The 13,276-nt window shown below is 48.9% G+C and overlaps 1 protein-coding gene across 23 annotated transcripts in view; it reads right to left on the reverse strand.

Moving 5' to 3' along the window:
• The window catches only part of TRAK1 (trafficking kinesin protein 1), a 182,165-nt gene that overhangs the window by 41,462 nt on the left and 127,427 nt on the right, over nucleotides 1-13,276 (reverse strand). For all 23 annotated transcript variants that reach the window (XM_082724841.1, XM_082724838.1, XM_082724849.1 and 20 more), the window contains one exon: nucleotides 2,987-3,063. In XM_082724841.1, the coding sequence (XP_082580967.1) occupies nucleotides 2,987-3,037 (51 nt within the window). In that variant the 5' untranslated portion in view covers nucleotides 3,038-3,063. The remainder of the gene's footprint in view (nucleotides 1-2,986; nucleotides 3,064-13,276) is intronic.

Raw genomic sequence — 13,276 nt, forward strand, 5'->3', positions numbered from 1 at the left:
GCGAACCAAAGCAAATGATCAGAGGAAGCGGAACCAAAGCCAAGCCAAGCAGAACACAGCCCAATACCACGGTCCGATGACCAACGCAGTTCACCTTTCACCGGGGAACTGCCTAGTTCCGAAGAAAGGCAGTGACTCAGAGGTGGTTCTTATCAGGACAAGGAGAAGAATGGCATTATAAATGAGACACACATACACACAGACCATGCCAGAATGAGCTGATAAAAACAGAATCCAGAGGGCACAAAGCCACCCAAAGAAAGCCCCCCACAAATATTCTTGACAGCTCAGGTTTTTTGGGGTTTTTTGTTTTGTTTTTTGTTTGTTTGTTTTTTTAAAGAGGACAGCATGACATCTGGGGAGTGACCCTGGCTAAGCAGATGAGCTGGGGGGAGGGGGAACTAGACACCCAGGCTCTGCATGAAGGGGGGCAGGCCCGGCTCCTTTGGGAGCAATCCTCAGACATCCAAGCAGAGACGGGGCTCAGCATCGCTAGTGCCAGCTAGGCAGGGACCAAGCACGGCAGGGGGCAGACACTCACAGAGTAAGCATCCCATTAAAAATACGACCCTGTTTGTGTTTTTATAAAAAGTCCCACTGATGGCCAATGGACTATACTCCCCACAAAATGAATAGGGCAGTCAACATTCAAGCCAAAAGCATGAGTCCCAGGTGCTACAGTTACCAGCCTGGGGTGCATAGCAGCTGTGTGGCCCTGGGCTGCTTCTGTCCTCTGATTCAGGTCCCTTCACCCAAACCAGGGGCACCCGTGGCAGAGAGCTACCACAGAACTGACAAGACGCAGTTCTCAGAAACAATTCACCCTTGATAACAAGCATAACAACAGCAGCAGACACTTGCAAGGGGCCTATCATTTCCAAGGTTGTTAGGGATGAGACCTCCCAACCCACCCAGTGCCCCTGTCCTGGATGGTCCCCACCTTGGAAAAGCTTCCAGCTAATCTGACTAGGAGAACAGGACAAAGGGAATTACAGGATGACTGCCATGCTCAGGGCTCACAGGGGTACAGACCCCCTGAAGCCGTGGTGACAAACAGCTCTGAAGGTCCCCATGAGCCCTGCCGCACAACACTCAAGGCCAGGGAAGGACAAGCTGGAGGGGGTTTCACAACGGGATCTGTGTGTATCTTTGGTTGCCACAGTGAGGACTTCTAAGTGTCTGTAAGTATGGGGGGGGGGGGCAAAGAGGTCACAGCAGGCTTGGGATACAGGTAGCTACAGAGATAAACAGAAACCTCCCTCCTGAGGCTCTGTGGCCTGGAGGAGTAGAGTGGGCTTGGAATAAAAAGAACGGTCCAGACAGAGCCTCCTCAGAAGAACTGACAGCTAACAGTGTGGACTGAGGAGTAGATGTTGGAAATACCAGGGTACCCAAACAGCATGGCACTGCTGGGGGAAAGGACCAGTGGAAAGTGGTCTGTGATGAACCATTTTCAGAAGTCATTGGTGCTGGGTGCCTGGGTGGCTCAGTGGGTTAAGCGTCTGCCTTTGGCTCAGATCATGATTTCAGGGTCCTGGGATCGAGCCCTGCATCGGGCTCTCTGCTCAGCAGGGAGCCTGCTTCTCTCTCTCTCTCTCTCTCTTTCTTGGCCTCTCTGCCTACTTGTGATCTTTCTCTGTCAAATAAACAAATAAAATCTTTAACAAAAAAAAAAAAGAAGAAGAAGAAGCAGAAGCTTGGTGCCAACCAAGCTACCCTCCCAAGTGCCTAACGCCAACCACCATAATGGCAGCAACTGGAGTACCACCAGAAGGCCTGTGCCCCAAAATGCCTCTCAATGGCCCGTGCCCCAAAATGCCTCTCAATGGCCCAGGCTCATGGCCAAAAATGTAACATCACTTATTTGGGGCCGACCTGTTGGTAACTGCTGTGACATGCAGGTGACCGAGAAGTCTCAGCTTCTGCCTACACGCACCCAACCGGGTCTATGAGCGGAGAGAAGACCGGCTGCAGGAGAAGGGAGGGGAGCGGATGGCTAGGCAGGTGAGCCTTGAGGGACTCAGAGGGGAATCCAAAGAGTCCACCCCTCAGAGCAGCCGTGAGAATACTGGATGTTCAGATGGGAAAAATACAGGAGAGAAGATACACAGAAGTGGGATACAAAGATGCCTCCCAAAACTCTGGGTTCCACCACTCCTGCTCAGTCCTATGTTTCAACCTTGTTCCACCAGTGGCTGAAAAGGACAACAATGATTTCTGTGTCTCCCACATCATGCTACCCTTTTCCTGAAAGAGCTGATAAATAATAACATGACCCCAAGTCAATCTTGGTTCCAGAGCAGAAACAAGGGTCTAAGTTAGCACTGGTGCCATTAAGGACAGATAACGTTTAAAGACAGGCACTTATTCAACATATACCTATAAGAACCTGCTGTGTTCTGGCTGGTTCTAGGCATGGGGGTATACATATGGTGCTCATCGTTTGTAGAGGTATGCACAGCCCTGGTATTCTCAACTGCCAAGAGAATGCTAAGAAGAAACCGAGAAAAACAGTCCCTAAAATACCGACAGTTCATCCACCTCTAGGCAAGTTTCATAATTTTTCTTTCCCACAATGATTTTTGGTTATTTCTATGCTGTGTAATATCCCTTTAACCTGAGGTAAGTTCCAAAAAACTACAAAGATATCATGATGATGTCTTCTTTGGATGCTTTTGGATACCCTTAAAGTATAGCATTACAAAATACTTTCAGGGGTTTTAAAAGTCTTAAATTGGGTCGTCTAGCAAACATTCCTATTTTGTGTCATTTATACATTCCTTTTAAAAACCTAACATACCTTGTACAAAGTTACAGCTATAAAGACCTGCGGAGCTATCAGTTCAAAAAGCAAAGGCACTGTTTTGTACCCCAAGAGGGCCCCAAGAGGACTCTTCACTGAGACCAACAACCATGTATGCTTTAATCAATGTAAGTTATAATCAGTCAATCATAAGCAGCCCTTGGCATCGCCAGAAGCACTTACCTCCTCAAGAAGCCGAGTGACAGCATCTATGTCATTATACGTCTTAGTCATCTGGCCAACTCTTTCAGCACATAGAACTGCAAGAAATAAAAGTGGCAATGAGTTACGGATGTCACAAGCCAGCCAAACAAATAACCCATCTAATAAAGCGACCTTTAAGTCGGGCAAAAAGGGTCGCTGGTTTGGCCAGGTTCGACCCACGCTGCACTTGGCACCACCAGATTTTATTTCCCAGTTCCAGAGAAGAGCCTCGGGGGGCAGGGGGCGGGGCGCGCTCAGAGGATGGGGTAACTTCCAATCCTGCAAGGTTCTGACTGTGCATATGTGTCTGTGTGTGCCACGCTCGTGCACACATATAGGGGTGGCACGGGGGACAAGACGTTGGATTAGAAAGGAGTCTGGTTTCATGTAAACGCAGCAAACTGAAACGGGTCAGCAGCACAGCCACCAGTGTGTGAGGGATCAGAAAGCATCCGAGGGTCTAGAGCTCACCAACCACAGAGTACCCAACCGCATGGACGGAGTAGGATCCTTCAGAAATGGGCTACTGGTATAATTATTAAATAACAATCTTAGGGGGCGCCTGGGTGGCTCAGTGGGTTAAGCCTCTGCCTTCAGTTCAGGTCAGGATCCCAGGGTCCTGGGATCGAGCCCTGCATGGGTCTCTCTGCTCAGCGGGAAGCCTGCTTCCCCCTCCCCCTGCCCCTACCTGCCTCTCTGCCTACTTGTGATCTCTGCCTGCCGAATAAATAAATAAATAAATAAATAAACAAACAAACAAACAAAATCTTGGGAAATAAATAAATAAATAAATAGCCATCTTACCTGATCATTTCATAATGGTGCAGCCCCTCCCCTCCCCTCTCCAAATAGCCTAAATTCTAAGGCAAGGCAACCAGTTTCCCTACCATGAAAACTAGGGTCACCGATTCTTTTTAATCCACACCAAAAAGGCTAATACCATTCCCGCCACGGACCAATACACAGCTCGCAGACTGGTATTTCACCACGTATCTAATTGGCTGTGGTCATGAGAGGCTACGCAGGCCACCTGAGAACGCGTGGGTCTTTGTTCTCCTTCTGTTGGAGTAAAAGGTCGTGCCACAAAAGAACACTTTAGTCTGCGGAAAAATCGCAGGGCGGTTTTATTTTAAATCCATTGCAAGGAACCGATTTGCAATTCCGCAAATACCAAGAAGGGTGTCACAGGTTTTATTCTGTGGAGGAAGAAATGAACGTAAGTCCTTGTATGACCCAAGTGAAAAATTATTTGAAACTTGCCACTTCTGCCATTAATAGAGTCCCAGTAACTCCTTATAACTAAGACTCTACAAATAATTCCTTCAGAGCCAAAGACTTGGTTCAGCTTTCACAATGACCCACGTCCAGTAACGGCCCAGGCAAGGCAGCTGGGAATCAAGTGGGTTACTAAGCCAACCTCCGTAGCATTGCTAATGGCAAGCTGCAAGAGGAATGCGATAGGTCTCTAAATATTTTATTAAATGCAAGTAAAGATCACCCTAGTGAATGAGCTCAGAGAAAGCAGATCCGTTGGAATGATTTTCTAGCTTAAGGAGATCTGAAATCTGGTTCCAAATCTGAAACCCCCTTCCAGCTCTCTCCTCCACCAGACACTTCTGTGGGACTGGAAGGAAGTACGCTGCCTCGGGCGCTTTCCTTCCCTGGCCTCCAGTGGGGGCTGCCCTGCTAGCAAAAACCAGAGAGCTTCATGTAAGGGTTGGTTTAAACCAGAATTTAACTTGATGGAGGTGGAGGACAGCTCAAACTGCTCTAAATTGTTCATCAGCTCAGGGCAGGAGAAATCCTTAAGAGAAGATTCCTGTGCCCCCACAGGAGTTCGTTTTTACCGGAGCGGGGTGGGGGGTACAACTGTGCTCTGGGGCAGCATTGCAGGAAAAGACGCAGGAGGCCCCCCAAACCTGTTGGCCCCACGGACAAGCATGGGCACACCCAGCTCATTAACAAGAAACAGACCCCAGCAGTAACAAAACGCCTCTGTGAGAACCGGGTGTTGTGACCAGGGGGCCTGACCAGGGGGCCCTGCTTACTGCCTACCTACCCCAGCTCTTAACTTAGAGGACAAAGTACTCTGCTAATGTGGACAAAAAGAAAACCAGGCTAGACTTGAATTGGTCTCCATGTCAACCCAAACAGGAGACAGCAGGATTCCAAGCTGCTTTTTCCCTCTGGGATTGTATTAATGAGAAATTACACTTCTATTTTTAGGCGAATTTTTTGAGTTAATCATGTGTAGATAATCACATGCAGATAGATGTATGAAATAATAGAGAGGTCCCTAACACCCTTTACCCAGTTTCTCGCAGATGGTAACGTTCTGTGAAATATCACAACCAGGGCACTGACACTGATACAATCCACGAAGCTCACTCGGATTTCCCCAGCTTAATTCTTACTTGTCTGAGTGTGCAAGCATGCCCCCACATGGGACTCGTAAGCTCTCAACAATCCTATTACCGTGTTGGTTCTGTATCCACCACCACAAAGATCCCTCGTGTTTCCTTTTCTAAAGCTAATTTTCAAAAAGCTTTAATGTGCTTTAACCATTGACCCAATAGTATGTATACACTTGGACCAGTGGGTTTTTTCCTAGCATGAACCAGACATATTGTTGCCACGCACCAGGGACAGGAGGGCAGGTGTGAACTTTCACTTTCAGTTAGGGCTACAGAGTGAGGGAGAGACCTTCCAAAAGTCCCCAGGCCTTTGAGAGAGCCCAGCTTCAGAAGTCAGAGGCATAAATGGAAAAACCACTACGGACTCTGAGCTATTAAAGGATGTGTATTGTTATTCCAGTAATGCTTTGAAAAATACATGTAATCTGGGGTGCCTGAGGGGTTCAGTGGGTTAAGCCTCTGCCTTCATTCAGGTCATGATCCCAGGGTCCTGGGATGGAGCCTCGCATCAGGCTCCTTGCTCAGCGGGAAGCCTGCTTCTCCCTCTCCCACTGCCCCTGCTTGTGTTCCCTCTCTTGCTGTGTCTCTCCCTGTTAAATAAATAAATATATACATATATATTATATATATAATATTATATATATAATCCTAATGAAGAGAAGATGTACTGATTTATAATAAAAACACAGGAAAAAATTAGAAGAGTCATAAAAATATTGACATTTAGGGGCGCCTGGGTGGCTCAGTGGGTTAAGCCTCTGCCTTCAGCTCAGGTCATGATCTCAGGGTCCTGGGATCAAGGCCCCCATCGGGCTCTCTGCTCAGCGGGGAGCCTGTTTCCTCCTCACTCTCTGCCTGCCTCTCTGCCTGCTTGTGATCTCTGTCTGTCAAATAAATAAATAAAATATTTTAAAAAATAAAAAATAAAATGGGAAACTGAGGCCCAGAGAGGTTAAGTCAATCCTCTGATGTCATAAAGCTACCAAATGGTGATGTCAGTCTTAGAAGAGATGCCCAGCAGGGGCAGCAGTTAACATTCACGCAGTTTCTGCTAAGTCCGGGGGATTTAATGTGCTTTTTCCTTAATCCTCACCGAAGCCTGCAGGGTGGGTGCTGTCACGGTGACCATTCCACAGATGAGAAAACGGAGATGTGAAGGACCCGACCAAGGTCATGACTGCACAGCAGGACTGCACGTCGGCCAGTCTGGCTTGCGTCCTGAGCTAGGGAGCCATAGAGGACACAAGGGCGAGGCTGAGGCCAGCACACATCAACAATATTCAGGACCCAGAAACAGAGCAAGAAGCATCTCTAGTGTAGGGCAGAGATCCCCGGCGCCAGGGCTCTGATGCTTAGGTTTCCACAGGAGACTCTACCAAGGTCATGAGGCCCTGGACAAAGCCCTGTAATTTCTTGCGTTCCTCTTCCAAGAAATGAGGAGGCTGGGGTGAGAACACTGAAGTGGGCAAAGAACCAACAATGCCTTTAAACAGTAAGACAAGTATAGGCTGCACCTTCCAAGCACAGACTTTCTAGATATTCAATCTACAAGAGACCATGGTCCTGTTTCTCTCTCCATGGGAACGACATTCCAAAGGGAGGCTCCAATTCTGACCAAAGGAGCGAGAGCACATCAATCCACTTCCACTCAAAGAATGTTGAAAAAACAAACACACACTAAAGTAAAAGCACAGCCATAAACCTCCATAGTAACATGAACAAACTAGGGTCTAAGTCCTAGGAAGAGAAGTTTAACATGCCCACAGTAGCAAAGCTGATACACCACACACACAGTACCCCTCCTGCAGTATCAAACTAATATGTTTCAAACAGGCAGCAGACTCTGTGTTCACCAGGATGGGAGACCTGCCCCTTCTGAGGCACAGAGAAAACGGGCCGCCCACATGCCCCTTCCGGGTAACGCTGGGCTGGGGCCCAGGGTGTGTGAGGTCCAGCGAGTCCGTTTAAGGAGCCTGGGCTTCCATGATGGGACAGCAGAAGCCGTTCTCAAAGAAAAAGTGTCCACCTAAGAGCTGTATTTCAGAAAAAATTCTGGCTACAGTACAGAGATGTGGGGGGGCAGGGGTAGTCAAGGCTGTTGATTAATCCAAGGGAATCTTAAATGGCTGTTAAATGGAGAGAAGTGGTCTCTCTTGCTCAGAGAGTTAAGAGACAGGATGAGATGGGAGGTAAATCAGAAAGACAGGATTTGGGCTTCTCACCGGAACAGAGGGGACACGGGCACTCCACTTCTTAGGCATACTGTCCCCCACAAAGACAGGTGCATGTGACAGAAGGTCAGAAGCACGATGGGGCAGCCCTAATGCAGTCACTGGCAAGGGGGGCAGTGGCTGAAGTCACTACGGAAATAACGTGCCAGGCAGAGAGCCACACAACTGCCTGTAGCAGGAGGCCCACAGCAGCAAGGAATGCCTTCCCAGGAGCTAAATCATGGTCTGCAATGAGAGAAGAACCCAGTGCCTATCCTTGGGTGGGCAGGTGAAATCAGTAAGCCAGACTGGAATGAGTGGCCCTGGACAGGCCGAGCGGAGACAGCAAGGCCTGTACTAGGCTGTCAGCTAACTGGGAGAGGGAGGAGGGTGCAGCTCCTAGGGAGGAGGGGCGGGCAGTTCTGGCTGAAAATCAGCAATGCAAACTTTATGCAAATTAAACCATGCCCCAGACATTTTTGAGAATAAATGCTGGCAGCCGGTTTATAGTTCCCGTTCATAGACCTGAGGTGCCAGCCAAGAAATTTCCAATATCTACAGAGAGTAGGCCCTGAAGAGAGACGAGTGCCTGTCTAATGAGGAGATGCTGTCAGTGGGAAGCTCAGGGTGACCACCTGAGGCCCAAGAGAAACCCCCTCAGGGAAGAAAACAAGGGGCCAGGATCAGCAGGGGTGGGGGATAGGGTGGGACTTCAGGGTCAAATGAGACACGCACCTGGGAAGGAGCCCCAGGGCAGCAGTGGGAGAGGTGGGCAGGGGTGGGGCAGGCCATGGAGTGGCCAGAGCAGGAGGTCAGACACAGAATTGCAAGCCTGACCAATGGAGTGGAGGGCAAGAAGGTTCCAGCATACGACCCTCTCTCCCGATGAACCCATGCCTTCTCATCACATTAACGGACTCAACAAGGCCCCCTTGACAGATTTGGCCTTATCAGGTTTCTCCAAGAAACTCTGGTTGGCAGTCCTCACTGCTCACTTAGGTACTGCATCGTGGTGGAAAGAGTTTCCTCAAGTTGTGTGAAAAGAGTAGCCCTCATCACTTCTTAACCGAATTTTGGTAACATTTCTCCTGTCAGTTTTACACATCTTTGAAGCAAATAAATGAATGTTTTGCACATGTACAAATATATGTGTATACAGACAAAAGTGCACATATATATGATTAAATTATAAGTGTGTGTGTGTGTGTGTGTGTGTGTGAGAGAGAGAGAGAGAGAGCATGTGTGTGTGTGCGCAAGCACCAAGACCTCAGGAGACGTCGCTCCCTTATAACACAAAGACCAAGTCACCAATATCCATGAATGGAGAAAAGATATTCATGACTGCCCATAATATTTGCATTTGAGGTTGTTTGGCTACGTGTTCTAGCTTATTCACAGATCCTTTAATTAATTAGAACATTGCTTTTCAACCTTAGAAACTGCTTCCAAGTCTCCTCCCTGATAAATTCTCCTCTTACCTTAAAATCTTTTAAAAAGTGAATTTTATTTTCTGTAATATTTATAAAAACCCTAAACATATTGAATAAAGCTTTCAATATGCCCAGTTGAGATGGAAGCCGGCAGTTAGGTGTCAGGGAAGAGTCCACAAATCAGTGGATTATCCTTCTCTCACTCTGACCAGTAACAGCAGGTGCCAGTTGAAATAGCATCCCTACAGTTGGCCCCCATCCTCCAGGAAGTAAATCTAGTAAGTACTTACTGTCTGTCCTGCCCCCAGGTAAGGCAAGGAGTAGAAGGTTCAGAACCTGAAAGCCACAGGCTAAAAAATTACCCCTCACCCCTGTGAAATTCTGTGAGTCAGCACTGGGGCTAAGTTTCCAGGCATTACAAAACAAATGTCCTTTATTTAGAGCTTTGTCTAGATGCTTTTGAATTTGGATTGGCTTGGTGCCACATGTGCCTCTTTCCTTCTGCAGGGACTGTCTCTTGCCACTTCTCCAGCAGGGGCCTTCCTGCTCCTCCCCGAGGCCCAGCAGGACAACAGTCCGCCCGTGTAAAGACTGCGGCTTTCCCAGTCAGCCTTCCCTTGGAAGACAGCAAGCAGATTCCCAGACTAGGCCAATCTGACAAAGTACGTTGATGAGGGGGACATCTTTTTTTTTTCCTTTTTTTATTTAGTTTATTTGGGAGAGAGCAAGCAGAGCAAGCGAGAAAGAACATGAATGGAGGGGGGGAGCAGGGTCCCTGCTGAGCAGGGAGCCTGATGTGAGGCTTGATGCAGGGACCCTGGGATCATGACCTGAGCCGAAGGCAGAGGCTTAATCTACAGAGCCAGTCAAGTGCCCCAAAGGCAGGAGAACATCTTTAAATGGCAGCAGCCCCTGTGTGCCTTGGCCACACACAGTGCTGGTGGGTTAGACACCTGTGTTCCCATACTTTATGGCAGAGAAACTCGGGCTCTGAGAAGTCAGATGAATGGCCTAAGGTCACAGACTTGACAAGTCCCTCAGGCCTCTGCACAAGAGAAAGAAAAACCTATGTCTACACAAAACTTGCACACAAATGTTTACAGCAGCATTACTCATGAGAGCCAGAGAGTGGAAACAGCCCAAATGACACTCTCCCCCTGAACATATAAACAGAAAGTGGTACATCTGCCCCCTGGCAAGTTACACAGCTGTAAAAAGGAATGGAGGCTTGGTATACACAGCAAGTGGAGGGACCTCGACAGCCTGCGCTCAGAAGCAGCCCGACACAAAAGACCATACCTTTAGGATGCCTTCCTATGAGGTATCCAGTACAGGCAAATGGGACAGAAAGTAGCTTAGTGGGGGCTGCGGCTGGGAGTGGGAATGGGACTAGCCAGGAAAGGGCATGAGGGAGCTCACACGGGGAGGGCATACACATGTTCTACAGCCGGACTAGGGTGATGGCTGTACCCCTCTGAGAATTTCCTCAAAAGCATTACTGTCCATTTAAAGTAGCTGAGTTTTATGGTATGTAAGCTATACCTCAATATTTTAAGTTACCAAATAGGCAACCACATATACAGGAAATACGAAGACTCTGTTCCAACCACTGCCCCGTTACGTGGTAGTGTAAAAGCCTTCTTTCACAGCCTCGAACCCTGACCTAGCCTTCCCCAGACCACACAGCAGTAGTCCCCCAGTCCAAAACCCGCCGTGATCAAAAGCACACAAATGTACTCATCCACCCCCACAGAGATGATCTATGACTTTCACTTGGATACTTGTCATGAAAATGTACTCAGGTGGTAGATCTGTAAGGAAACCAAGCGCCACCTCGGTCCAGTTATGGAAAAGAGGGACTCTGGACGCCCTTTCCCGGCGTCCACTCTCCTCCCAAGTTACAGCCTTGTCCCTGGCGCAGCTGTTGTCCTTCCCCTATCTTCAAATTCATTCAGACTTGGCCCAACAGCCCAAGTGGATTAACTACCAGACCCATAAGACACACATTATTTGGCTTAAACAAACACACAAAATAAGTATTTTGATGTAGCCCTTGAAGTGGGTATAGGAATAGGGTGATGACCCACCAAAAACAGCCACAGCCTAGGCCATAAAGAACATAATTCTTTTTTTTTTTTAAGATTTTATTTATTTGATACAGAGAGAGAGTAGGCAGAGAGGCAGACAGAGAGAGAGAAAGGAGGAAGCAGGCTCCCTGCTGAGCAGAGAGCCTGGATGTGGGGCTCGATCCCAAGACCCTGGGATCATGACCTGAGCCAAAGGCAGAGGCTTTAACCCACTGAGCCACCCAGGCGCCCCAAGAATGCAATTCTTTAAATATATATATATATATTTTTTATTTATTTATTTCATAGAGAGAGCACAGCAGGGGGAGTAGCAGGCAGAGAGAAAGGGAGAAGCAGGCTCCCCGCTAAGCAGGAATCCTGACTTGGGGCTCCAAAATAGGGGAAGGGCTCCATTCCAGGACCCTGGGATCCTGACCCGAGCCGAAGGCACACACTTAATGACTCAGCCACCCAGTGCCCCAATGAATGTAATTCTTACAAATGGCCCACGTCCCCTCCCACCTGGGCGATGAACATCATAGGAAGGCAGTGGAGCCTTCTTTGGGGACCAACACATAACTGATACTCAAAAAAAGGAAGATTTTTGGCTCATGTCTAACCAGTACCACAGGGAGGGATGAAAACATTAAAGCCTCAGGGTATATCTGGTCACCCCAAGATAAGCAAAGGTCCCAGAGTATCGCCTCCCCTTCTCTCCCACGTCCCTGGGGCTGGGGGTGGGGGAAAGAAGCCACTTGGAAAATGGCAGTCTCAAGTCCAATGGGACACAAAGGGATGAGGAAGGAAGCTGCTAAGAAAGAAGCAGCATTCAAAGGAAAGGCATCAACTAATAAGCAGCCGTGGTTTCAGGCCAGAAGCAAATGGGTTGACCAAGGCCACCGCTCCTCTCGGTGTAAAGTGCTGGTTTGTCACCACAGCCCCAGGAGCTGGGCTCCGGGACGGTGTGGTGGCAGAGGCTGGCCTGCTACAACAGCAGTCTGTCCAGTCACCCCCAGTGACTGCGTGTGCACTGTGGGTAGGGCAGGGGCAGCACTGCCAAGAGCTCAAACCAGACAATACAGTCTGGTTACATTTCACTGCTCATCACCACCACTCACTACAATGCCAGTGTGACTGTTTTACCGAGTCACTTTCCCTTCCAAGGTGGGCTGAGAGCAGAGCACGGCGGCAAACTCCCGAAGATGCGGGGAAGGAGAAATAAAACACCTACTGAGTATCTACAACATGTCACCTGCTACCCTGGGCATCTCACAACAGACTGGACTATTTCACTTAAAACCCAGCACAGCTCCACGACGTACAAATGATCCCTATTTAACACACCAGGCAGGGAGGGAAGCCAAGTGGTTTGTCCACTGACATAAGCACGAACTCCTGGATGCCATAAACATCCACCCGACCCTAGGCTGGAACACTCAGTTGGTCTCTGGTGTCCTTACACCATCGGGATGTCTGATGACGGCTCACCACGTCCTGGCACTCTGCCAAGTGCTGGACAGCTATTGCTTCCTTCAGTGTTTACATTCATCCCAGGACAGAAGTATTACTGCTGTCCACCCTTTAGAGATGGAGAAACGCCCCCCGCTCCCGTCACAGAGCTATCATGGGAGGGCCTGATTGCCGCGACACAATGGAGAGCTTAACCACGATCTGCTGAGAAAATGCATGAACCTCAAGCAGGTAAGGAACTTGCATAAACGAGCATGACAGAGAGGACCCAGCAGGAAGTGCCAGGAGAGGCACTGCTGGAAGCTCAGATACAAGAAGACTGAGGATGACAAGGGGTTGGGGACAGGGGCCAGAAGTGGGCAGAGCAGCAAAGGGACCCCAAAAGAACACAGGCCCTAGACCTGCCCTGGATTAATGTTGGTCCCTGGAGCCCAGTCAGAAGACCACCCCAAGCAAAGGACATCGCTGGAGGCCTGCATGGGTGGCCATGGATACCACTAACCAAACCCTAGGCTGGAGGCCAAGGTCATGAACACCAAGAGCAAACAGTGCTGAACCAGTACTGATAAGCTGGGTCAGCTCCTTCCTCCTGCGTGACCTACAGCAGAGAGTCCTACACGGCTTGCTCACATGCTGCCGGCCATCCTGTGTCAACACAGACACCAGGGCGGGACCCTGA

This window comes from Mustela nivalis, assembly GCF_964662115.1.
Source record: "Mustela nivalis genome assembly, chromosome: 1".
Taxonomy (NCBI): domain Eukaryota; kingdom Metazoa; phylum Chordata; class Mammalia; order Carnivora; family Mustelidae; genus Mustela; species Mustela nivalis.